We start from the raw sequence: 22,130 nt of genomic DNA, 5'->3' as shown, positions 1-22,130 counted from the left end.
TCCAGTATTCTTGCCTGGAGAATCCCATGGACGGAGGAGTCTGGTGGGCTACAGTCCATGGGGTAGCAAAGATTCGGACATGACTGAGCGACTTCACTTTCACTTTCCACCTTCCACCACTCTCCCAGCCCTTTGGATCCCCCCAAACTAGCCCCCACCAAACAGGTCTCCCTAACCCCACGTCCCAGCTTTCTGGGGGTCACCTTGAGCACACGGCCCCACAAGCTCTCCTCTCAGCTCTGTAGCCAGCTTAGTTTTTGGCCTCTTTTCTCGTTTCCTCCTTGCAGCGTGTCCCAGGCCTCTCCCTTCTTCAGTACAGGGAAATGCATTATCGGCCCCACTGGTCTGAGCCCCGAAGTGACACTGCCATGCTTGTCCACGCTAGATCCGTTCTAGAGGAGGCCACTCTGGGCCCAAGGGCTGAATCAAAAGTCCCAGAGACCCTCCCCTGCTCTCGAAGCCGCTCCAGACTGAGTTTGGGACGGCCCAGGTGGGAGATCCCTGGGCGTCAATAGGCGGTGGGGGCGCGGCGGGTACAAGGGCCCTGTGGGCGGGCTTAGGGGCGGGGCCGAGGGTGCTGACCTACTGAGGGCTGCTCTCAGGGACTGGGCGGGGCCGAGGACAGTGCTGGGGGCGGGGCCCGGCCGGGGCGGGCCTGAGGTTGGGTTCTGATTGGGTCGAGCCTTGGGGTGGGCCTCGCTGCGGGCGGGGCCGAGGGCAGCGCAGGGGGCGGGGCCCGGCAGGGGGCGGGGCCCGGCGCGGGCCGCAGGGCCGGACTGGCCTGGCGCGGCGCTGAGGGCCGGACCCGGCGCGTCCCGGGCGGAGCCGCGGCCCCGGGGCCTGGCCGGCGGGGCGGGCCGGGGCGGGGCGGCCGGCGGGCGGTGGCGCCCCTTCCCCAGGTGTTGCGGCGCTTCCACGTCGCCAGGCGGCCCGTGGCTTCCGCGAGCCCAGGCCGCCCCAGCGTCCGGAGCGCCGGCCTTTGGGTTCCCGCGCCATGGCGGGGCCGGGCCCCGGGGACCCGGACGAGCAGTACGACTTCCTGTTCAAGCTGGTGCTGGTGGGCGACGCGAGCGTGGGCAAGACGTGCGTGGTGCAGCGCTTCAAGACCGGCGCCTTCTCGGAGCGCCAGGGCAGCACCATCGGCGTGGACTTCACCATGAAGACGCTGGAGATCCAGGGCCAGCGGGTCAAGGTGGGAGGCCGGGCCCGGGCCCCCCACGGCTCTAGGGGTCGGGCCCCGCCCTGGAGGGTCTCCCCTGCGGGGGCGGGGGCCGCAGCGAGCGCCTGACCGCTCCGCGGCGGCTGGGCCCCTGCCCTTCGTCCCGTCCGAGCAGGCCTGGGCCTTGGCGTCGGGGCCGGCCTCCGTGCGCAGATCGCGGGCCTCGGGGCGCGGGGGTGCGCGTGTTTGGGGGAGGTGCGGAGAGAAGGCCCTGCCCCGCGAGCTACAACCCCACCCCCGGGGACTTTGCTCCAGTCTCCGGTGCCCGGCGGTGCGGAGCCTCGGGTGCAGGCCCCGGGGGCGTCGGGCCGGCCTGCCCCTGCCCCACCCCGGTCGAGGCCCCCAGCTCGGCCCTCGGTGGGGACCCCAGGCCGCAAGGGACACCCTCCCCCCCTTCGACCCCGCAAGACTAGGAGGGAGCAGGAAGTAGTTGCTTCTGGGACCGGAGGGCCAAAACTTTTTTGTCAGAATTTCCGGCCTGGCCACGCCTCCCTGCAGTGTCTTTGTGGACCGGGTGGTGGAAGTTGACTCGGCCGGGCCGCCCGGGTCCCCTCCCCCAGCTGCCGCCCGACGGGAGCTGAAAACGGCCCCGGAAGGTGGGGGCGAGCCCCAGGCTCCGGCGGTGGCTCTCCAGAACCGCGGGATGTAGCTGCAGAAGCGTCCTGGCGACGGTCTGACAACTAGCGTTTGTGATTCGCCCGTCAGTCTCTTAACGTGGGTGTCAGCCCTCCGTGGAGGATTGCGAGACCATTGTTCTTGCTCGGTAGCTTCGCTGAACGTCCCCGGACTGACATCCTTTTCTCTCTTTCGTGGTTTTGCGTTCCCACCGGCTCTGGCCTAGCTCCCAGGAGCCCTGGGCAGGGGTGGCCCCCTTACCTCCGTGTTTTCTGGTTGAGCCCCCATACCGTGTGCCCGGCTTCGCTGGGCTGCCTGGGTCTGCTACCGGTTGCCTTTTGCCAGAAAGCTCAGCTCTTTGTTTCTGCAAAATAGGGATAATTTCTGGGTGTCGCCTCCCGCCAGCCTCACCATGGAGAAGTCAGCCAACAGCAGCTACAAGCCCTCAGCAAGCCCTCAGTGCCTTTGGAGTAGATGAAAGGGAAAGCAGAAACTCCATGCCCCCAGGGATCCCTTTTTTTTTTTTTAATAGTCTTTGGAGTTTGTGTATGTTGGGTCTCCTTGAGACAGGAAAAAAGGACAAGGTGTGGCAGGCAGCTTTGAGTCACTATTCGGGACCACCCTACGGAGCAGGTGGAGGGAAGAGCTGTGGGCTGGGTGGAGTGCGTCCGGGATGGGTTGTGCCCTGAGGCGCCGCCAGCAGCCCGGGGAAGGGGCCAGCTGAGGGACGGGCGTGAGGGATCAGGGCGCGCTGCCCCCCCCACCGCCCCAGGTGCTGGCGGAGGTCAGAGAGGGGGCAGGGAGTTCCTGTTCACCTGGCGAGGTTACGGGCCGGGCAGGGCCGGGGCTGCATTGTGTACCTGAGTGGGTTATGTGATGCAGGGCAGAGCTTGATGGTTCCCTTTCCTGATGGTCACCTCCAGGGTGTTCTTCCAGGGGGGGCAAGCGGGTCTGGGTCTGGGATGGGGAAGTGGTTTAGACAAGGCAGCCCCACTTAGGGTCACGGCGGTGACCCTCTCTAGAGCCTGCAGTGTACCGGGGGTTGCACAGATGTGCCCCGGTGCCCAGCCCCACCTCCCCCGGGCCAGGCCTCCCCGGGCACACAGCTGGGAGCCAACAGACAAGGAGGTTTTCTCCGAGCGTTTCTGACTCCGCCGCATCGGGGGCTTTCCCCTGCACCCGACCGCTGCTTCCGTTTGCGTGGAGCAGGAAAGCCTGTTGTAAAAACAGGCAATGTAAAAATAGGCAGTTATTTACATTTTGCAGCCAGAGAAAGATGAACGTCAGCACTGAAGAGACCGTGGCCTGAATCCGGGAGGCGGGGGTTGGCAGCGGGGACAGGCTTCTGAGTCCTGGATTCTGGGCTCTTGGACTCAGCAGGTCCTTTCTCCTCACCCATAAGATATCTTTGGGGTGTCTTCCAGCCATGTGACTTTAAAAAAAAAAGTCGAAAAAGTTTATCAAAAGTTCCAGTTAACACACAGCAAGCCTCTCTCACTTCGGGTGCCCAGGTCTGTGATCTAGACAAATGCGGGTAGCCCTGTGCCCCCACCAGCACGTGCAGGGGCCGATTGCTCCCGTCCACCCGGAACGTTCCCGGGCGTCCCTTTCTGTCAGCGTCCTCCCCCGCCCCGGGCCCTGGCAGCCGCCCATCTGTTTTCTCTCTGGTTGCAGCAGTGTGAGTTTAACCGGAGCCCTTGACGAGCCAGGTTTCATCGCTGTTTCTGCAGAAGGCTCGTCCGCATCAGAGGTTTACATTAAAACCCCCCCCCAGCCTGTCCGGGCTCCAGCAAGTGTCCAGTGTGATCTAGGCCGCCTCGCCTGTGCTGGCGGCTCTCGTTGGTGCTCGAGGAACCTCAGAGGGAGGTCACCCCTCGCTCTTCCGGCTGTCTGGCCACAGTGTCTGGGGTGCGGTGGGCTGAAGGGGGGAGGCCGCGGGGTCGGAGTGCCTTAACTCGCTTCCCACCCAGTAGAGCCGTGCTGGCACTTGCGTCTAGTTTGACGTTTCGGTTCTACTTGTCCTTATTTGAATAAAGAGTTCTGCTTTCCAAGAAATAGAAAGTTAGGGCCATCACAGATGGAATTCAACCCCTTTATTTCAATAGTCACTCCCTCTTGCAACCAGCATGACATCCCAACTCCTGTCCTAGAGGGCTGGGCCTCTGTCTGCCTTGCCCACGTCATCTCCCTGCCTCAAGCGAACTGTCCAGCCTCTCTCGCCCTTTCGGTCCTTCCAACATGCCTGCCTCAGGCCCTTCGCACCCGCTGCCCCGCCTGCCCACATTCTGCCCGCAGGCCTCCGTGTAACAGCTGCTTCATCATTCGGTTGCCGTTGCCCCGGGCGCCTCTTCAGAGAGGCCTTTCCTGACCTCCGAGGCCCTCCACCCTTGGGGGGTAAGTTTAAGGGTGAGTTCATCGCCCTTACCAGGACTTGACCTTGCCTTGTTTGTGAATCCAGTCTGCCTTGCGTACCCCACACCCTGTGAATCCCCACACCTGCCTCAGTGTCAGATGGACGGTGCTCACTATATGCCTGGTCCTTAATTTTTATTTAACGGGAGGAAGCTGAAGCCAGGATGATGAGGGAAGTGACCAGGACACACACACATCAGTGGCAGAACCAGGCTTTGGACCCAGGATCTCACCGGCTCTAAGTCCAGCGTCCACTTTTACACTTGACTGCCCGTCAGTCCTCAGCCCATAACGGTGACCCTGAGATTCTGCATGTTAATGACTCGTGAAAAGGCAGTTGTGGCCACCACACTTGGGGAACAGTGCGTGGACTTGGGCATTTCTGAGATTTTCAGGAATGAGGGTTGAAGTTGAAACCCCAAGGACTTTCCGGGGTGTTGTCTGCTAACAGAACATAAGGCCGCGCCCGGGACTCCTGGAGCACTCTGCTGGGGGGAGGCTCTGGCCTGCAGGCTGAACCTGGAGGGGGTTCCGGGGGCCGCGGGCCTCTCAGCAGTGGCATCTCTGGAGGAGACCCCTGGACTGGGGGTCTGGAGGTCTGAGTCTCTCGTCTGGCTCCGTTCGGCCTCTTCTCAACCCTGGCCAGTTGCTTTCCCTGCTTGGAGCCCTGGGCTTCCTCCTTCATGAAACGGGACGGTTCACTCTACCTCTCGGGGTTGCTGGACAACTACGGACCCGCTCAAAACAGTTACAAATTCCCCTTGTATGTCTTTGGATAATCCATCCCCGTGGATCAGAGGTTCATAGACAAAAGGCCATGCTGTTAAAAACTCTTTTCCATTTCTGTCCCCCTTTAAGAAGGCAGTCAGTGTTAACCTGTCTCTTTGTCTATCCTGAAGGTGCTGTTGTGGATAAACCAAGGAACTCCAAGCATAAGGGATTATTTCATTGTTGCTGCTGTTAGCATTTTCCTCCCTAGGGATTATTATTAAGACTATTTCTTAACCGGCCCGGCCCCCCCACCTCACGTCCCCCAGGAGATCTCAGCCAGTTCTAAATCCCGGACGCAGCCTGGGCGCCGCTCTCCCACCTTATCTGGGACAACACAGAGGCCTGTTACGTAAAATGGTCTGCACCTCACAGGGGATGCGCAGGTGGGTTGACCCCAGAGGGGTGCACCCCTGTGTCGGGCTCTCCATCGGGGTCGCTGTCCCCGTGCAGGCGAGGTGGCCAGGGCTGTCTGGCATGCAGCTCAGTCTCGGCCCCGGGGCCCAGGCTGCAGGACCTTGAACCCGGCTGCGGTCCTGCTCTGCAAGGGGCGGGGCCGGAGTGCAAGGCACAGGCTTCTGTTTGACGTTTGCATCCTCAGCCCTTCCCACCGGTGGTCTGGCCTTGCTCACGTGCTTTTTCCTATTAGGATAAAATTAGTCTGACTTTGCTAATTTTGATCAGCAATAGCAAAAGGACCACTGGGTAAGAGAAGAGTTCTGGGCCCTGCTGGTGGTTGGAGGAAGTGTGTTCCGGGCGCTGTGAGGGCCATCCTCACGGCAGAGTGGCCTTGCCTCCCAGGAGTCTGCCAGTCCCGAGGCAGCAGGTGTGGTGGGCAGACGCAGGAAGGGGGGCTTTGCTGCCTGGCCTGCTCCCCGGTCACCCCAGAGCTGAAGGGCCAGACGCACAGCAGAGCATCAGCAGTGGGAGCTGAGGTCGGCGTGGTTTCAGCCCGTCCGGGTCTTCTCTCCTCCCCTCCGCCCGTGCGACCTTTGCAGAGCTGGTGTCGCAGGGCTATCTCCAGAGGCTCTGGGCGGGAGGGGCTGTGGGGTGCCCGGCAGCCCTCCCTCCGTCCCCTGTCTTCCCGGTTTCCACCTCTGTTCATGTGCTCTGCTTCACGTGCTCTGCTCCACGTGGTCCTTGCTGCCCTGTGAGACCCCATTTCCCAGACGGGGTGGCTAAGGCCTTGCGGGCAGGCCTGAACCAGAACCTCATCTGACGCCTGTTCCTCATTGCTGCGTGCACGCCCTGTGCTGCTGCCAGAGACGCTCGCGCACAGTCACGCACGGAAAGGTTTGGGAGCAACGTAACCTCCAGGTCGACGCGCGTCACTCGCGTTTCACGGTTTCTTAGATTTTGATCAGCGGTGCCACGTCGACCTCCTGACGCCTTCCGCTCATTAAACCAATCCTGATGAATTCAGATGAGTTGGGAGAAGGGGTGCCTATGGCCAGTGTGGACAGAAGGACGCACCTGCCTTCTAGAATGGCCTGCGAGATGCTGTCATGTTGAGCGCACAGCAGCAGAGCTGAGCCAGCGCTGGGAGTCAGGGGCAGTGAGCCAGGCCCATCTCGGCGTCACAGACTTGTCCCCTCCCTGCCTGGCCTCGCTGGCCTCTGCTGCCCTGGGCAGAGGCCTGAGTAGCTGCGGGCCAGGTGTGTGACTCTGCACACAGCTTGTGCAAAAGGCAGCAACCAGAGCTTAGATGTGTCTCTAGGATCCGTCCCTCTCAAAGTGGTCTCCCAGGGAAACTGTGTCCGCGTCTCCTGATGCTGGGTCACGGGGTGGGTTTAATGACCCTGGAGGGTCAGGAGCCGCTGGAGCGGAGCCTCCCGTGCTGCCAGGAGGCCTTTGGTCCCAGAAGAGGCCCGACTGAAAGCAGAGTCCTGGCTCTCAGCAGGCTGGGCCTTCACGAGGATGCGCGGGCAGTCGCCGTGAGTGGGGGACAAGGTTCATCCCCGAGGCCTGCAGAGGCGGCCTCCGGCAGATGGTGGGCAGGTCACTTTCGGTCCCCAAGTCAGTTCCCTGGGCCCCTTTGTGAGGAGGCTGGACCACGATCTCTGAGGGGTTCCTTTTCCTTTAATTTATCTCGCCGTGTCAGGACTTAGTTGCGGCGTGTGAACTCTTAGTGTGGCCCGTGGACCTAGTTCCCTGACCAGGGATGGAACTCGAGCCGCCTGCAGTGAGGCCGTGCAGTCCCAGCCACTGGGCCATGGGAAGGCCCCCGTCTTCCTCGAGGCCACGTGCTCCTGGCCATGCGCCTGCCTCTGGGCTGAGGCCTGTTTTTGAGCCTGGGCCAAGTTCTCCCTCAGGGACCAAGGTAGAAGTGGCAGCGGCCGCTGGGAGGGGCCTGCAGACCACCCCCGGCTCAGGCCCCCCGTGTCCCGAGACACCACGGCCAGCAGCGTGGGGACTCGGGTTTGGGTCCATCTGACCAGTTTTCAGAGTTTTGGCTTAAGAACTAATTTTTCTAAGGTCCCCTTCTGCTATGAAGAAGCAAGGAACCGCCTCGTCCCGCCCACCTCGTCCTGCCCACCTTGTCCCACGGGGGAAGCCTGCTGGGATAGAGGCCTCTGTGTGCCCACCGGGAGGGACGGTGCTGGGCACGGGCTCCGGCGCAGCTGATTTTCCTTCTTAGGTTTCTGTGACCTCCTAAGTGGAACTGACTTCCTGCTGCAGCTCGTGGGAAGCCTCCCTGGAGGGCAGCGCCTGGCCTGCCCGCCTGACCACAGGACCTGCCCGCAGAGGGCTTCCTTCCCGGCCGGGCGCTGGTTCTGTGCCGGCTTAGAGGGATGAGACAGTCCGTCCTCTCCAGAGCCCGTTCTTGACAGCGAGGGTCAGACTGGCAAACAGGAGCCCTGCACACAGCTCTGTGCCCGTTTGCCCGCCGTGAGGCCCATTTCGTTTGGCCTGCACAGTGGCGATTTGCTGACTCGTTTTTTAATTGAATGTGCGTTAGGCAGGGTATCCTTTTCGGTCATCTTACTGCATCTCACGGCCCCTGCCTGGCCCCCAAGGGCACCAAGTTTGGGGCAGTCGGCATCCTCTGTGTTGTGTGCTGTTACAGAGTCCAGAGCAGAGGGCTGAGGACCGCGGAGAAGGCAGGTCCGCTCGGCGTGGGGCCCAGGCCCGGGTGTCGGGGGGGCTCCGCTGACCAGGTGACCCAGAAGGTCCAGTAGGGGTTCACCAAAGGTCAAGGTGAATGCAGTCTCTCCTGGAGAAGGAACTTTGACAATGATAATTCTCATCACGGGTGTGGGGACCCAGAGGGACAGTGGGAACCCGGAGTCCTTAGAGGTGGCCCTTCGAAGGGAAAATAGGCTGGTCCCTCACCTGGAGGCTGTCCTTTCCCATGAATTCCCCACCCACCTGTGTGAGACTCGCCCAGCTGGCCCCTGGTGACCTGGAGTGGGCAGCTCCCCCGCCCGGGGCCCTCTTCTGTCCTGACCCGGCCTCACTCTGACCCTCTGCGCCTCAGAGACGCCTCTGGCCTTCACACTGGGTATCCGCAACCCAGAGAAGCCCCCAGAGTCAGCTGGGAGACGACAGAGCCTGGCTGGGAAGATGGGGAGTGGGGCTTGGTGTGGCTCGCAGCCCGAGGTGCTGGTCCATCCGTCCAGTGAGCGCAGGTGGAGGACGCCCGGCGGGTGGGCACGGGGTGCCCAGTGGTGGTTTCAACTCAGCAGGTGTTTGTCGGTAGCCAGCTCGGGTTCTGCACTCTGAGTAGTGAAACTCTCCGTGAGGATGCAGATGGCCCGACAGGGAGCTTTCTGAGTCCAGGCCGCAGCTCCGCACTGGGCTGCTGGAGGGGGGCGAGGCTCGAGGGGTGGGCAGGTGCCCCCCCAACCAGCGCACTGTGTTTATCCAGCACCTTCTGCATGCAGGTGCTGAGCACAGAGAGCCAGGCAGACACGGCGCCTGCCCCCAGGAGACCCACGTGCAGGAGGGATAGAGCCCGTGGAGGAGGGCTGCGTGCCCATGTCAGGCCGGGCGGTGGAGTCGCTGAGGAGAGGGCGCGGGGGTGGGCGGCGAGGGTCTGGGCAGGAGCGATTCAGGTGGGGATCTGGACGCGGGTGGAGGCTGTGGAGCTTTAGGGCCAGTGGGGGACAGACAGGCCAGGTGGGCACGGCCCACGGGCGATGTGGAGGCCCAGGGGTGCCCTTAGGGGTGGATGGCCGGCAGGACCTTGGCCGGGTTCCGCTGGCTCCCCGGTGGCGCCGCGTGGGGAGCGGACCCGGTGCCAGGCAGGTCAGGCCATCGTCTGCAGGGAGCCCGGTGTCTGCCTGGCGGGTGAGCCCCGTGAAGGGGCAGGAGCTCCCAAGGCAGAGGGGACCCTGCACCCGGGAGTGCCTTCGTGCTGGGCCTTGCGGAGGGCTGTGCTGGAAGGCAGGCAGACAGGAGGCCGGGCCTGGACTCAGCGTGAGGCTGAGATGCCTCCCCTGGCCGGCTGCTGCACCCCCAGAGCCGCCCTTGTCCTCTGAGCCGTGGGGCTGGGGGTCTCTGCCCACGCCCCCGAGGCCCCGTGTGATGCCCCCCAGCACGCCCCTCGCAAGTCCCCCCCGCCACGCATCCAGGCGGCACGTCTCGTCGGGTTTCAGGCCGCGTGGTGCTCAGGTGGCTCCGACTCGGGACCCTTCTCACAGCCCCCCGGGGCCCGGCCTGCTGGAGGAGCTGTCCATGGCCGTCTGGAGGGCGGGGCGCTCCAGGCCTGGCTGCTCCCGGCTCCCGGAGTGCCAAGGGCGCTGGGGCCTGGGACGGGTCGGGCCGCCTCTGCCACCCCCCGGCAGAGCCTCATGGTCCCTCTTCCGGTGCCAAGGCTGAGAGTCCAGGCTGGAGAGGGCGTGGCTGGCCCTGCTGTGCCCTGACCTGGCTCTCCTCCCCCGGCTCTGACGCGGGGAACTAGGGTGGCAAGATCACCACCGCGGGAAGGACCTACTTTCCAAAAACAGCTCCTCCAGCGCTGCCCAGACTTCGCGAGTGGGCTGCCCCAGATGCCGTGACCCGTGGCTGGCTGCGTCGGTTGATCGCTGGTCTGTCATTGGCGTCAGCTACACGGGTGTGTGATGCGTCCACAGGCCTCTCACGCAGGGGCCTCCTGAGCACTTCCGCTCGTCTCCCTCTCGCTCCTGTTGGTGCCCCTCCTCCCCGACGCACAGGCGCCTTCCGTGACTTCCTGCTTTGGGACCCGAGGCTTTAGCTCTCAGCACAGCCCTTGCCCCCGTCTCTCTCGCACACACACTTTGGTCCTCCCAGCTGAGGCGTGCGGCGGTGCTGATTAGATCAGCGCTAACTTCCTTTCCGTCGTCTTCTCACAGTGAACCCCAGTTGCCCACGTCCCCCGACCTCCACCGCTGCCCGAATCACGGCCGTGACCTCCCGGCTGGCCCCCCGTTTCTGTCCTCTCTCTCCCTCTTTGTGTGTGAGCCGCACAGCTGCTTGTGGGACCTTGGCTGCCCGACCAGGGATCGAACCCGGACCGTTGTCAGTGAAAGCACGGAATTCCTAACCTCTGGACCACCGGGGACGCCCCATATCCGTGCTCTCCTCTCCATGCAGTAATCAGAGTGATCTTGATAAAAAGCAAATCTGATTGCCTTCAAAGCCCTGGTGACCCCTCGACTCCCAGGGAAGGCAGGGCTCCTCACACTCAGCCCCTTCTCGCTTCTCGGTCAAGCCCCGTTTTTCCCTCCCTTTTCACTCTGCTCCAGACGCACTGATGCTCTTGCTGCTCACACCGGTTGTGCCTCTGCCTCGGGGCCTTTGCACTCTCGCCCTGAAATGCGTGTCTCCCGGGCATCCGCCCAGCTAGCTAACTTTCTTCAGGTCTCGCCTCGACAGCTATCTCACTGAGGGCTTCCTACCTAAAATGCCTTTGCTCGCCGTATTTCATGGCCGCTTCCCCTGCGTCCTTCCCTCTCATCACTGTCTAGCACACTGATTATTTCATTACTGATTTTATAGTAACTCTTCTGTTTACCTTCTCTATTTCTATGTAAGCTAATATGTTATACACCCTTATTACTCACTGCTTAGCATCTGTCTCCTGCACGAGACGGTAAGCGTGACCACAGGAATCTGCGTCTGTGTCCTGCGGTGCCTGGAACTCAGAGCAGGTGGGCGCTGAGTGCTGGAGGAGTATTCTTTGAGAACGCCGTCTTTGGAGGTTTATTGGGGCCTGTCTTGGGTCCAGCACATCACTTTATCTCAGTCAATGTCCCGTTCATGTTTCTCCATTTTTTTTCACTTTGCTCTTCAGAGTAAGTAGTCTCTAGATAATGTCTTCAGGCCCACTGGTTCTCTTTCCCTCCATCCTGCTGTGACGCTCAGCACACGAATTTTCCACTTCACTTACTGTGCTTTCAACTTCTGGAATTTTGACCCTTTTAAAATACGGTTTTACAAATGTTTTGTAAAATATTTCATTTCTTTACTGAAACCCTGTTTGCCCACTCAGAGTGATATTTTCCTTTAATTCTCGGACTGCACTGAAAATAGTGGCTTTAGTTCTTTGTGTCCCTGGTCCAGCACTGGGTCCATTTTGGCCTCGTTTTGCACTGACCTCGCTTCTCTTTAGGGAGCCCAGTCTTCCCTATTACTTATTTACTTTTTCATGCTTAGTACTTTTTTTCCTGCTGTGTATTAGAAATACCGGTTTATGCCTTGTTTGACTCTGGGTTGTGTTATCTTCTTTTGAAGAGCACGGATTCTGGTCCTTGTAGTCAACCCAGCGACTGGCTGATCACCTTGAACGTGTGTCTGGCCTTCGTCTTTTGTTAGGGCAGACAGGTGCAAGCCCGATGGTGTTTCTCTAGCCTCTTACCTTGGTGGAATTTGGCCTCCAAACGGCGAGCTTAGCTTTGGGCTTTGTTGGGCAGGTGTCAGGAGGCCAGCTTCTCACCGTGGTCCCCACGTAGCCACAGGCATCCTGACGTCTTGGCCTCATACCTTGGTCACTCCGAGGGGCTCAGGCGCCTCCTCCCCAAGGCTGTGCCCGAAGGCCCCCCAGCAGGGCTCAGCCTCAACGTCCAGTCTGTTCCCATCCCCGGAGGAGCCGCTGTCTGGTTCGAGTCTCAGCCGATGCACGGGGCCCGCGGGTCGGGACCCCCAGGGACGCCCCTCCCCCGACACCGGCTCCTGGGCTCTCCCACCCCCTGGTTCGCTCTCCATCCCAGTCACATCAGCTGCTCAGGGCTCTGCTCCCTGCCTCCTGGGCTCAGCGGGACCGCTGTGCCCTGCTCGGATGCTCGCCCCTGTCCTGCGGCCAGTCCAGTCGCCAGGAGAGCCCCGGCGAAGGCTCCCTGGTGCTCAGGGTGGGCTCCGCGAGCGTCGCTCCCTTCGGGGGGTGGTGTCGCGCTGCTTGCCGTTGGCGTCCCGGCACGGCCGCCTCTGTGTTTTCCCGTCCGCTGGGCGTTCAGGGAGTGTCCGCCGCTAGTGACTCTGTCCGCGCTGGAGGCTCTGGGGAGCTCCCCCCGCGCTGGGGGCCCACCACCTCTCTTCCTTTGTGTTCAGTCCTGTTTGCTGGGTCCCCGTTTTCTTCATTCTGGTTGATTTCAGCAGCTTCCTGAGAAAGGGTGGCAGGTAATTTTCTGATACCTGTGTATCTGAAAACGCCTTCGTTAAACCATCGCACTTGACTTGTAGGGATTGGGGAGAATTCTGGGCTGGTGGTCATCTCCCTTCGTGATTCTGGGCGTCATTCGATTGGGTATCTAATGGGATGTGGTTCTTGTGCGAAGCCGCGAGGCCCGTTTTCCTTTCTTTTTCTTCCCTGTAAGTGTGAAGGCCCTTTCCTCTGCCTTCTTGTCACGGAGTTCCCGCAGCCAAGAGTCTGTGGGTCCGTCTTCCTCCGTCGTGCCTGCTCGGTGGGCCCTTTCAATCAGTTCCGAGGAGTTTTCTTGAAGCATTGTTTTGAATTTACTGTTTTTTCCCCCCAAACCTCTTACTGTCTTGCTGGTGGACCATCTAGGCGGCTTCCACGATCCCTTTTCTCTCCTTTCTGTCTCTCTGCGTTTTTTTGTTTTGCCTTTGCTTGGAAGGAGTTGTTCAGGTCTGTCTTCCAGCCCTTACGTCACATTTTCCATTTATGTTTCTAACTTTCAAGATGTTTTTTTTCCTTTCCAAATGCTCCATCTACTGAAAATGAAGATGTTCTCCTACCGTTTCGTGGGTCTTCTCTAATGAAGACACTGACGACTGTTTCTGAGATCGCGAGGCGCTCTGCCGGGCTCCTGTTTTGTCCAGGGTGCTTTCTCCCGTGTCTGCTTGGCCTCTGTCTTCGTGATCTGCACTCCCCTCTAGGGTGTGGAGGGGAGTCCTTGGTCATCTGGGTCCTGGGCTGGCGTGGTGCTGAGGGTCCCGCCTTTTCCATCACCCCTGCCTGAGCAGTGCCCGGGGCCTGCTTCCTGGAGACCCTCACCCTGCAGAGCACACGGGAAGAATCCCACAGGGGGTCTGGTTTGGCGAGTCGCGGCCCAGAGGGCGTCAGCTGTCTTGTGGGGCCAGGAAGAGGTGGTCACGTGCACAGTGCCTGGGCTAGGGGCCCTGCCCACAGGACTGTGCAAGGCCTCCGGGTCTGTCCCCACCCGGGACACTCCTTCAGAACCCGACAGAGAGGCCCCAGAGTGCCTGTGCCCGCGGAGGAGAGCGGGTGGCCTGCAGCTCGGGCTGGGCCAGAGCCAGTGTCCTCAGGGTCCCCGGGCCTGTGGCCTGTGCAGACGGAAGACCCCCGCCCTGGGGTCCCTCCTACCAGCCCACTGCTCCTACTGGGAGCCAGAGATGATCTTGCCACGTGGGCCCCTGTCCTGCAGCGCCAAGGGGCGCTGGGGCAGCGAGGGCCTGCACAGGAGGGGCATTGCGCTTGGGGTCGGGGTTGCGGTTGGAGTTGGGATTGGGGTTAACAGGCTGAGTCAGCTGATGACCGAGGCCCCAGGAGCAGACTCTGCCCATTGCCTCCCCCAGCCCCCTGTCCCAGTGTTGGCATCGTCCCCGGGCCCGCTGAGGCCAAGCAGAGAGTCCCAGGGCTGGGGGCCTCCCCACAGTGGGGGAGGCGCTGGACGTGGTCCTGTAGCGAGCCAGTGTCCAGGACAGAGAGGGTGTCACGTGGGCCTAGCGCACGTCCTGCCTCAGCGCGGAGCCTACACTTTTGCCCCCCGGGACTCGGGAGGTGGGGGTGGGGCTCTGCCTCTCCTTGGTCCACCCCATCGTGCTCAGGCCGCTGAGCTGCCTTCCAGGAGGCCAGGAGACCTCTGTGCCCTGTCCACCTCCTGGCCCGTCCTGTCTGGTACCTGCCGGCGGTCCGCCCTGCAGAAGCAGCGCCTTAGCGGTGGGTCTGGGGGCCTGGCCTCCTGGCCCCCTGAACCCGCAGGTTCACGGGGCCCCCATTTCTCCAGCTGCAGATCTGGGACACGGCTGGCCAGGAGCGCTTCCGCACCATCACGCAGAGCTACTACCGCAGCGCCAACGGGGCCATCCTGGCGTACGACATCACCAAGAGGGACTCCTTCCTGTCGGTGCCGCGCTGGATCGAGGACGTGCGCAAGTACGCGGGCTCCAGCATCGTGCAGCTGCTCATCGGTGAGGCTGGCTGTCTGGCTGGCTGTCTCCTCTGTAAGCGAAGGGCGGGCGGAGCTTGGCCAGGCAGGCACAGGGCCAGGGCCCGAACGCGACCTAGAAGATGCGGTTCCTGCTAATCGCCTGCAAAGTTGCACCAAAGCGGGAACCAGGGGAGGCGCCTGGAGGCAGTCACCACGTGGCCGCACACGGCCGAGGCTGGTGCCCTCTATGCCACGCGTCTTCTCAGAACCCTGCCTGCTCCTCCTGCGTCAGGAGGCTCAGAAATGAGAAGTGATTTCTCCCCAGTCCACGCAGCCCCTGAGCACGTGAAGGAGGCTGGTTGTGATTCAGAGGCTCGCTCTGCCATCCGCTGCAGAGGGCCTTCTCACACATCTGTCCACCTCCAGGCCCCTCTGAAGTCGGACCCCCCACCCCACCCCCCGAGCATCTGATCGGGAAGGTCTCAGTGGGCGTCTGTCCACCTCCAGGCCCCTCTGAAGTCAGACCCCCCACCCCACCCCCCGAGCATCTGATCGGGAGGTCTGGGTGGGCGTCTGTCCACCTCCAGGCCTCTCTGAAGTCGGATACCCCCCGAGCATCTGATCGGGAGGGCTGGGTGGGCGTCTGTCCACCTCCAGGCCTCTCTGAAATCGGATATCCCCTGAGCGTCTGATCGGGAGGTCTGGGTGGGTATCTGTCCACCTCCAGGCCCCTCTGAAGCCGGACACCCCCCGAGCATCTGATCGGGAGGTCTGGGTGGGCATCTGTCCACCTCCAGGCCTCTCTGAAGTCGGACCCCTCCCCCCACCCCCAGAGGGTCTGATTGGGAGGGCTGGGTGGGCGTCTGTCCACCTCCAGGCCCCTCTGAAGTCGGACACCCCCCGAGCGTCTGATCGGGAAGGCTGGGTGGGCGTCTGTCCACCTCCAGGCCCCTCTGAAGTCGGACACTCTCCGAGCATCTGATCGGGAGGGCTGGGTGGGCCCGTGAGTGTGAGTTTCTGGCAGGCTCCAGGTGCCGCGGGCCGTGAGTGCGAGTTTCCGGCAGGCTCCAGGTGCCGCAGTGAGTCCACCCGAGAACCACTGCTGCGGGCCGTGCCCTGACTGCCTTCTGCCTTTTCCTCCTGCGTCAACGTCCAGACCCGGACTCAGGAAGCTATGGCCCAGATGTGTGTCCCTGGGGCCCTTGTCGCAGGCCTCAGGCTGGATCCTCTCAGCGGGCTTGTACAGAGAGGCCTGGGCTGGAGCGTGGGTGCGCTGGGCCAGGCTGTTCCTCACCCGCCGGCAGGAAGGGGGCCCTCCCACCTGCCTGGACGCCCCCCTTTCATCCAGGACTTAGAACAAAACTTTCCCCGCAGAGCGTTTCACACAAGCTCGAGAAGGGAGTAGCGCGCCAAGCGCGGGTCAGCAGCTGCCGCAGGTCCGCCTGCAAGTCCCGTGCGCAGTCGCCTCCGGCCTCTGCCCCTGCCCCGCACGGTCCTCCGGCGCAGACCCCAGCACAGCCGCGTCATTCCCGGGTGTTGCGGCACAGGGCCACCAGGGCCACATGGGCTGTAAACCGTGCGATGACAGTGCTGTTTTCACGTCTGAAAAATACTGGCCTCTCCTGACACAGTGAGCTAGCCGACCTGCGGTCAGGTCACGGGCACCACGGATGCTTTTATTTTCCGTTTGTTGAAATCAGGAGCCAAGTAAGCGCCCTCCACGGGCACGGGCTGCTGTACCATGTACAGTTATCAGACGAGTTGCCGGGCTTTTCTTCACGGCGTCTGTGTGTGTGTTTTTTGGCCATACCACGCAGCTTGGAGGATCTGGTTCCCTGACCTGGAACTGAACCCTGGCCCCAGTAGTGGAAGCCCTGGGCCCTAGCCACTGGCCTGCTAGGGACCCCCAGGTCTTTACGGCGCCTGTTTGTTGTTGTCCCTGTGACCACATTATGAAAGGCAGTCGCTCGCCTTAGTCGCCAAGTCGTGTCCGTCTCTTGCAACCCCGTGGACTGGAGCCCCTGAGGCTCCTCTGTCCATGGGATTTTCCAAGCAAGAATACTGGAGTGGCTTGCCATTTCCTTCTCCAAGATGTATAAAAAAAAGTCTTGCATAAACTGGGCCAAGGAGCAGCTGACCAGATTACCTGAAATATAACGAGTCCCCTTAGACCTCAGAGGAGAAGCTGAGGCATGCTCTCAGAGCAGCTGCGGTCTGCACTGTTCTTACCAGAAGCACAAAATCATCAACACCCATGATCTTACAGAGGATTAAAAAATCCCCCTCTAAAACAGGAGAGGGTTAATGATAAACATAATAACAAGGTTTTACCAAAAAAAAAAGCACGACCAGGTTTCTTTAACTTCACGCCCTGGTGGCTCAGCGGTAAACAATCCATCTGCAATGCGGGAGACCTGGATTTGATCGATCCCCTGGAGGAGGGCATGGCAGCCCACTCCAGTGTTCTTGCCTGGAGAATCCCGTGGACAGAGGAGCCTGGCGGCTGCAGCCCTGGGGTCAGCAGAGTTGGACTGAGCGAACTAAATAACAACGGCAGAGTTGACGGGGGGCCAGCCCGGGACCAGCTCCCATGCCCGTCAGTCCCTGCTATGCAGAAGGCGGCATCCCGAGTGCGCAGGCCAAGCCTCCAAGACAGAGTGAGTCACCCCAGGTCACACAGCAGGCAGCTGGAAGCTGGTGTCCCTCCCCACAGCTGTCTCCAGCTCTAAGGACCCGCATTCTTTTTGCCCAGCTCTGCTGCTTCTATTTCGTAGAAAAAATTCAGTAAAGTATACAAGCCCCTGGCACAGAGAAAGAAGAGATTAGACGAGGGGGTAGTGAAAGTGATAGTCACTTCAGTGGCGTCCAGTTCTTTGCGAGCCCAGGGACCGTAGCCCGCCAGGCCCCTCTGTCTGTGGGATTCTCCAGGCAAGAATACTGGAGTGGGTACCCTTTCCCTTGTCCAAGGGATCTTCCCAGCCCAGGAATCAAACCCGGGTCTCACATTGCAGGCATACTCGTCACCGTCTGAGCCGTCAGGGAAGCCCCAAGGACGGGGTGAGGGAATTAAAATCGAGACAGGGTCCCAGACTCACCTGCCTCACCACTGCCCCCGCTTGCCCGCAGGGAACAAGTCGGACCTTGGGGAGCTGCGGGAGGTGCCACTGGCCGAGGCGCAGGGCCTGGCGGAGCACTATGACATCCTGTGTGCCATCGAGACGTCAGCCAAGGACTCGAGCAACGTGGAGGAGGCCTTCGTGAGGGTGGCCACCGAGCTGGTCGTGCGGCACGGCGGCCCGCGGCTCAGCGAGAAGGGCGCCGACCACATCCAGCTGGACAGCAAGGACGTCGCGGAGAGCTGGGGCTGCGGCTGCTGACGGGGCGCCCGCAGGGGAAGCCGGGTCACCGTCCGGAGGCCGTGCCACCATCCGCAACGGCAGCACCGGCCTCCGCGACGGAAGCGGCAGGAGGGACCTGGTGGCCTGAGCTGGGGCTGTGGCCCTGGGGGCACCTGGGAGCATCCCCCCAGCCCTGCGTTTCCTGGTTTGGCCCGTCTCACCCCCGAGGCTGCTGCGGGCTGTGGCTTTCCAGGTGCCCTGTTGGGGCCCCGGGTCCCCCCAGGGCCTCCTGTGCAGCCACCGGCCCCCTTCCTTCCGTCACTGCCAGCCCTCATCCAGCCCTGGCTGGCTTCTCCTCAGCAGGCCCTGCCTCTCCCATTTGCCCCGGGCCCAGCAGGGGCCGTCACCCGCAGAACTCGGCCCTGGTCTGCGGGCCAGAGCTTCTCCACTCAGGTTGCCAAAGCAGTGACTCATTTAGCCCTGGTTCTCAGCAGGCTGGGGGGAGCGGACGTGAGATGGGGGGATGTATGTTTCAGGGACTAGTGGAGGCCACCCCGTCTCACCCTCCGTGCAGAGATGCTTGCTGCCACGGTCAGAGCACCAGTGCCCCCCGGCCCTGCCAGTGTAGCTTAGACAAAGGGCGCAGGCCTGGCCATCCAGGGTCTGGGCCCACCTCCCTTGTGGCCTTCAGCTGGGGCTGAGGTCAGAGCAACAGCAGGGACCCTGGTCCCTGGGGCCCTTGGAAGGAGCACTGTCCCCTGGGCTGGGGGGGCGAGTGGTCTCCCCTGGTGACCCCCAGCCCCTCCCCATTCAGCCCCTCCCCTCTCCCACCTGCCAAGCGTGTCCTCTCTGCAGCCAGGCTGCCGGCTCTGGTCCCGGAGGAAAGGATACTGGCCCGGTCCGGCCGGGAGCTGCTGGGCAGGGGTCTGCCCTAGGGGGTCAGCCCACTGTCGGCCGGGTGGGCTGGGAACTGGGAGCGAGAAGGCTGCCCGCTTCCCTCCTCTGTCCTGCTGATGGGAGGGGGCCTGGCCCCTCGGCCTGCACAGCAGAAAGCACCTGCGCTGAGGTCTCAGAAGGGCCCCTTGGGCCAAGGGCAGAGGTCCTCCAACCCCAGGACCCCTCTGCTCAGGCCCAAGGTTCGGGCAGACCCAGGTGTTCGGTCCCGGCCCAGGTCTGCCCTGCAGAGGGAGGCTGCTCTGCTCCGGGGGCAGGCGGGGCACCCCAGTTCCAGGGAGCACAGGTACTGAGCCCGGGCCCAGGGCTGCCTCACAGGCCTCAGGGAGGAAGGGGGCCCGGGCTGCAGGGACTGTCCAGGGGGACAGCTGTCCAGCTCCGGGGGCTCCTCTGCCACTGCAGGCTGTGTCCGCTGTAGCCGGGAACTCGGGGTCACCTTGGGCTCCCCGCTTTCTCTCCCCACCCCACTGCCATGTCCCTGCTGCCCCCTCTGCCCAGAGCGGCCCCACCCCCTCCCCTGGACTCCCTGAGCTCTTAGGCCTGAGCTTCCATGCTGCAGGTGGACACCCCCCGCTGATGTCAGGGGGGCTGTGAAAGGTCCCTCCCCCACCCGACACCTGGTGCCCGGTGCAGAGACGTGGTCCACCCTCACGGTGTCTATCCCCACACGGCTCTGCCCCGGGAGCAGCCCCTGCCCTCCCCGCTCCCCCACCCTCCCCGCTCCCCCACCCTCCCCGCTCCCCCACCCTCCCCTCAAGTCCGTGTCATTCACAGCCCACAGCGAGAACCACCTCCTGCGAGGTTCCGGGTCCTCAGTCTCAAACGCCCACGCCATTGCTCTGGGCGCGGCCTGGGGGTGCCCGCCAGGTGGGACCCTCACCACCTTTGGGCCCTGGGCCTCAATCAGACGGCCCTGGACTCAGTGAGAGTTAATGGGGACGGATGTGAGACGACACAGCCCGCCTCTTCCCAACTATGCAATCTCTTCCTTTGTTTATAAATTACCCAAGATCAGGAGCAGGTGGGCTCCCTACCCCCGGGGCTGCAGGAGAGGAAGTGGGCCAGAGGGCCGGCAAGTGTCCCAGCTGCCAGCCACCCCCGCGGAGGAGGCGGTCAGCGGTCTGGGCTCAAGGAGGACCAGGGGACAGTGGGGTTTATATTTCACAGGAGGAGGGCAGGCGGGCCAGGGACCCCCAAGCCAGAGCGGTGGGTCCCTGTCCCAGAAGCAGGGCGGGATTGACCCCGAGGACACAGGCCCCAGCTGGCTCGGAGCTGGAGGAAGCTCCTAATTCATATTGAACTCAGTTACTTCGCCGGGAAGGGCGGCGGGGCTGGGGCCTCAGGGACCCCCGAGCCTGCCCGGGGTGGGGAGAGCCTGAGGCCAGGATGCTGTTGCGTTTGGAAATTCTCATTGCCTATTTATGAATATACGAATCTTTATAGCAAATCTATTTTTTAAAACATGGGAACAAGTTGCCTTTATGGAGACTTAGCCGAGCCAGAGTGTACACATCCCTAAACCAGTAAACATTTCTCTACGTGCTCTCCGCGCCCAGACTGGTTCTCTTGCTTGACGCTTGGAGATGGCCCCAGCAGCCACGCACCCAGAGTCCCCCAGCGGGGCTCCGAGCCCACACGCTGCCCCTGCCTGCCCTGGGTCCCCTTCTGAGACAGACACTGGGTGCCCCACCGGCCTCCACTCAGACCCTGGGCTGGTTTGTGACCTTGGACGACGCATCCTCTGCCAGAGCCCTGGTTTCCTCAGACGGGGGACACGTGCTTCAAGCATCCATCCCAGGCTGTGGGCAGTCACGTGGCCAGTGTGGGGCGTGGGTGCCAGCAGCCAGGAGGGCATGAGAACCAGGCCGGGACCGGGGAAAGGGCCCTGGGTTGTCCAGAGATGGGGTTGGGGGTAGTTGGAGGGCGGGAGGTGGAGGTGGACCCAGCCATTTTACTGGGAACTCGGGGAATAGGGAAGCCCGGATCAGTGTCTAAACAGGGATGCGGGTTTCCGGGACGCTAGGAGGGAAGCACCTCCGAGCCTGCATAAGGGCTGGCTGGGCGGTGGGTTTCTTCTGAGCTACTGGCGACCGGCCCGGGGCACCGCGACGGTGCACAGCAGGCTCCCCAGGAGAGCCAGGCCCAGCGCGGCCACGACCACCAGCGCCGCGTCCCACCAGGGCCCCGGGCAGGCCCAGGACTCGCGCAGGCTCCAGCCGCAGGCGCCCAGCTCCCAGCCGCTGAGCTGGGCGGGCGCGCGGCCCGCGGCGGGGGCGGGGCCGGCGCAGCGCAGGCGCTCCAGCTGCTCGGGCGCGCGGTCCTCCAGCCAGAGGCGCAGGTAGACGAGGTCGCAGTCGCAGCGCCACGGGTTGTGCTCCAGGTCCAGGGCCTGCAGCTGCGGCAGGTGGTCGAAGGCGCCGGGGGGCACGCTCCGCAGGCTGTTGTTGGTCAGCAGGAGCTGGCGCGTGGGGGCCGGCAGGGCGGGGAGCGTCTCGAGCCCGCGGCCGCGGCAGTCCACCTGCAGCCCCATGGTGTCCAGCGCGCGGCAGGCGCATGCGGCCGGGCAGCCCTCGGAGGCCTCGGCGGCCGCCCAGACCAACAGCAGCGCCACCCACGCGGGCATCGGGCGGGAGGGCTGCGGGGACAGTGGCAGTGAGGGCCCGGCGGCCTGCCCCCGCCCTGGCCCGAGGGCCAGCGGGGCCCGACTGGACAGGGGACCGCTCACCTCCTCTCGGGCCTCGGCTTTCTCCTCCGTGGAATGGGTGGTGGGCACCTGGGCGTGAAGCTCCCTGGACCCAGCCCGGCTGGCCCTCCCCGGGTGCTCAGGTGGCTGGACCCTGAAGGTGGCTACGGTGAGGGGGTCGAGGAGTGGACTCAGCCGCTTCCTGGGAGGGGTGGGCCCGCCTGCCCCCTGCCAGAGACATCAGCCCGTGCTTAGGGCCGGGGGCAGCAGGCGCCCGCTCAGTGACAGCAGGCCAGGTCAGGGCCTCTCCCCAGCACCCTGCACACCTAAGCCCAGGTCTGGCAGATGGCGTGCACACCACTGACCACCCCTTGGCCCGTGAATTCAAACCCCTCTTCCTGGTTCACAGCAGAGTGAACTTTCTTGGAGTCCCTGGTATGCAGAGCAGCTGGCTGAGGTTGCTTGGTTGCAGGGTAGGGTGGAGAAGGGGACCCAGACCAGGCTCCATCTGGAAAGCCCTAGATCGAGGCTCAGGCTTGGAGTTGGGAAAGAGGCCCAGAGAGAGAGACTGCCTTCTCCAGGGCTGCCCAGCGCTGTCAGACACCAGG

At 62.9% G+C, this 22,130-nt stretch overlaps 2 protein-coding genes across 3 annotated transcripts; one reads left to right on the top strand and one right to left on the bottom strand.

Annotated features, from left to right (window-relative positions):
* RAB43 (RAB43, member RAS oncogene family) lies at positions 861-18,046 on the top strand. Of its 2 annotated transcripts, none has more exons than XM_018038379.1 (3): positions 861-1,192; positions 14,410-14,587; positions 17,674-18,046. In XM_018038379.1, exons 1-3 carry the CDS (start codon positions 995-997, stop codon positions 17,922-17,924), a joined length of 627 nt encoding a protein of 208 aa, XP_017893868.1. In that variant the 5' UTR covers positions 861-994; the 3' UTR covers positions 17,925-18,046. The 2 variants fall into 2 exon arrangements, with proteins under 2 accessions (XP_017893868.1, XP_017893867.1); XM_018038378.1 differs by having other exon boundaries at positions 863-1,192; positions 14,404-14,587.
* GP9 (glycoprotein IX platelet) lies at positions 20,006-21,462 on the bottom strand. The gene has a single exon (XM_018038380.1). It carries the CDS (start codon positions 21,460-21,462, stop codon positions 20,920-20,922), a length of 543 nt encoding a protein of 180 aa, XP_017893869.1. The 3' UTR covers positions 20,006-20,919.

The sequence above is a fragment of the Capra hircus genome, chromosome 22, assembly GCF_001704415.2.
Source record: "Capra hircus breed San Clemente chromosome 22, ASM170441v1, whole genome shotgun sequence".
In the NCBI taxonomy this organism is placed as follows: domain Eukaryota; kingdom Metazoa; phylum Chordata; class Mammalia; order Artiodactyla; family Bovidae; genus Capra; species Capra hircus.
This window is presented reverse-complemented; position numbering and strand designations above follow the sequence as displayed.

Bases quoted from the DNA above. Each gene is read 5' to 3' on its own strand.
- RAB43 (XM_018038378.1), top strand. From the start codon at position 995: ATGGCGGGGCCGGGCCCCGGGGACCCGGACGAGCAGTACGACTTCCTG. The intron at 1,193-14,403 runs GTGGGAGGCCGG...CCATTTCTCCAG, and splicing joins TCCAGGGCCAGCGGGTCAAG to CTGCAGATCTGGGACACGGC. The intron at 14,588-17,673 runs GTGAGGCTGGCT...GCTTGCCCGCAG, and splicing joins CATCGTGCAGCTGCTCATCG to GGAACAAGTCGGACCTTGGG.
- GP9 (XM_018038380.1), bottom strand. From the start codon at position 21,462: ATGCCCGCGTGGGTGGCGCTGCTGTTGGTCTGGGCGGCCGCCGAGGCC.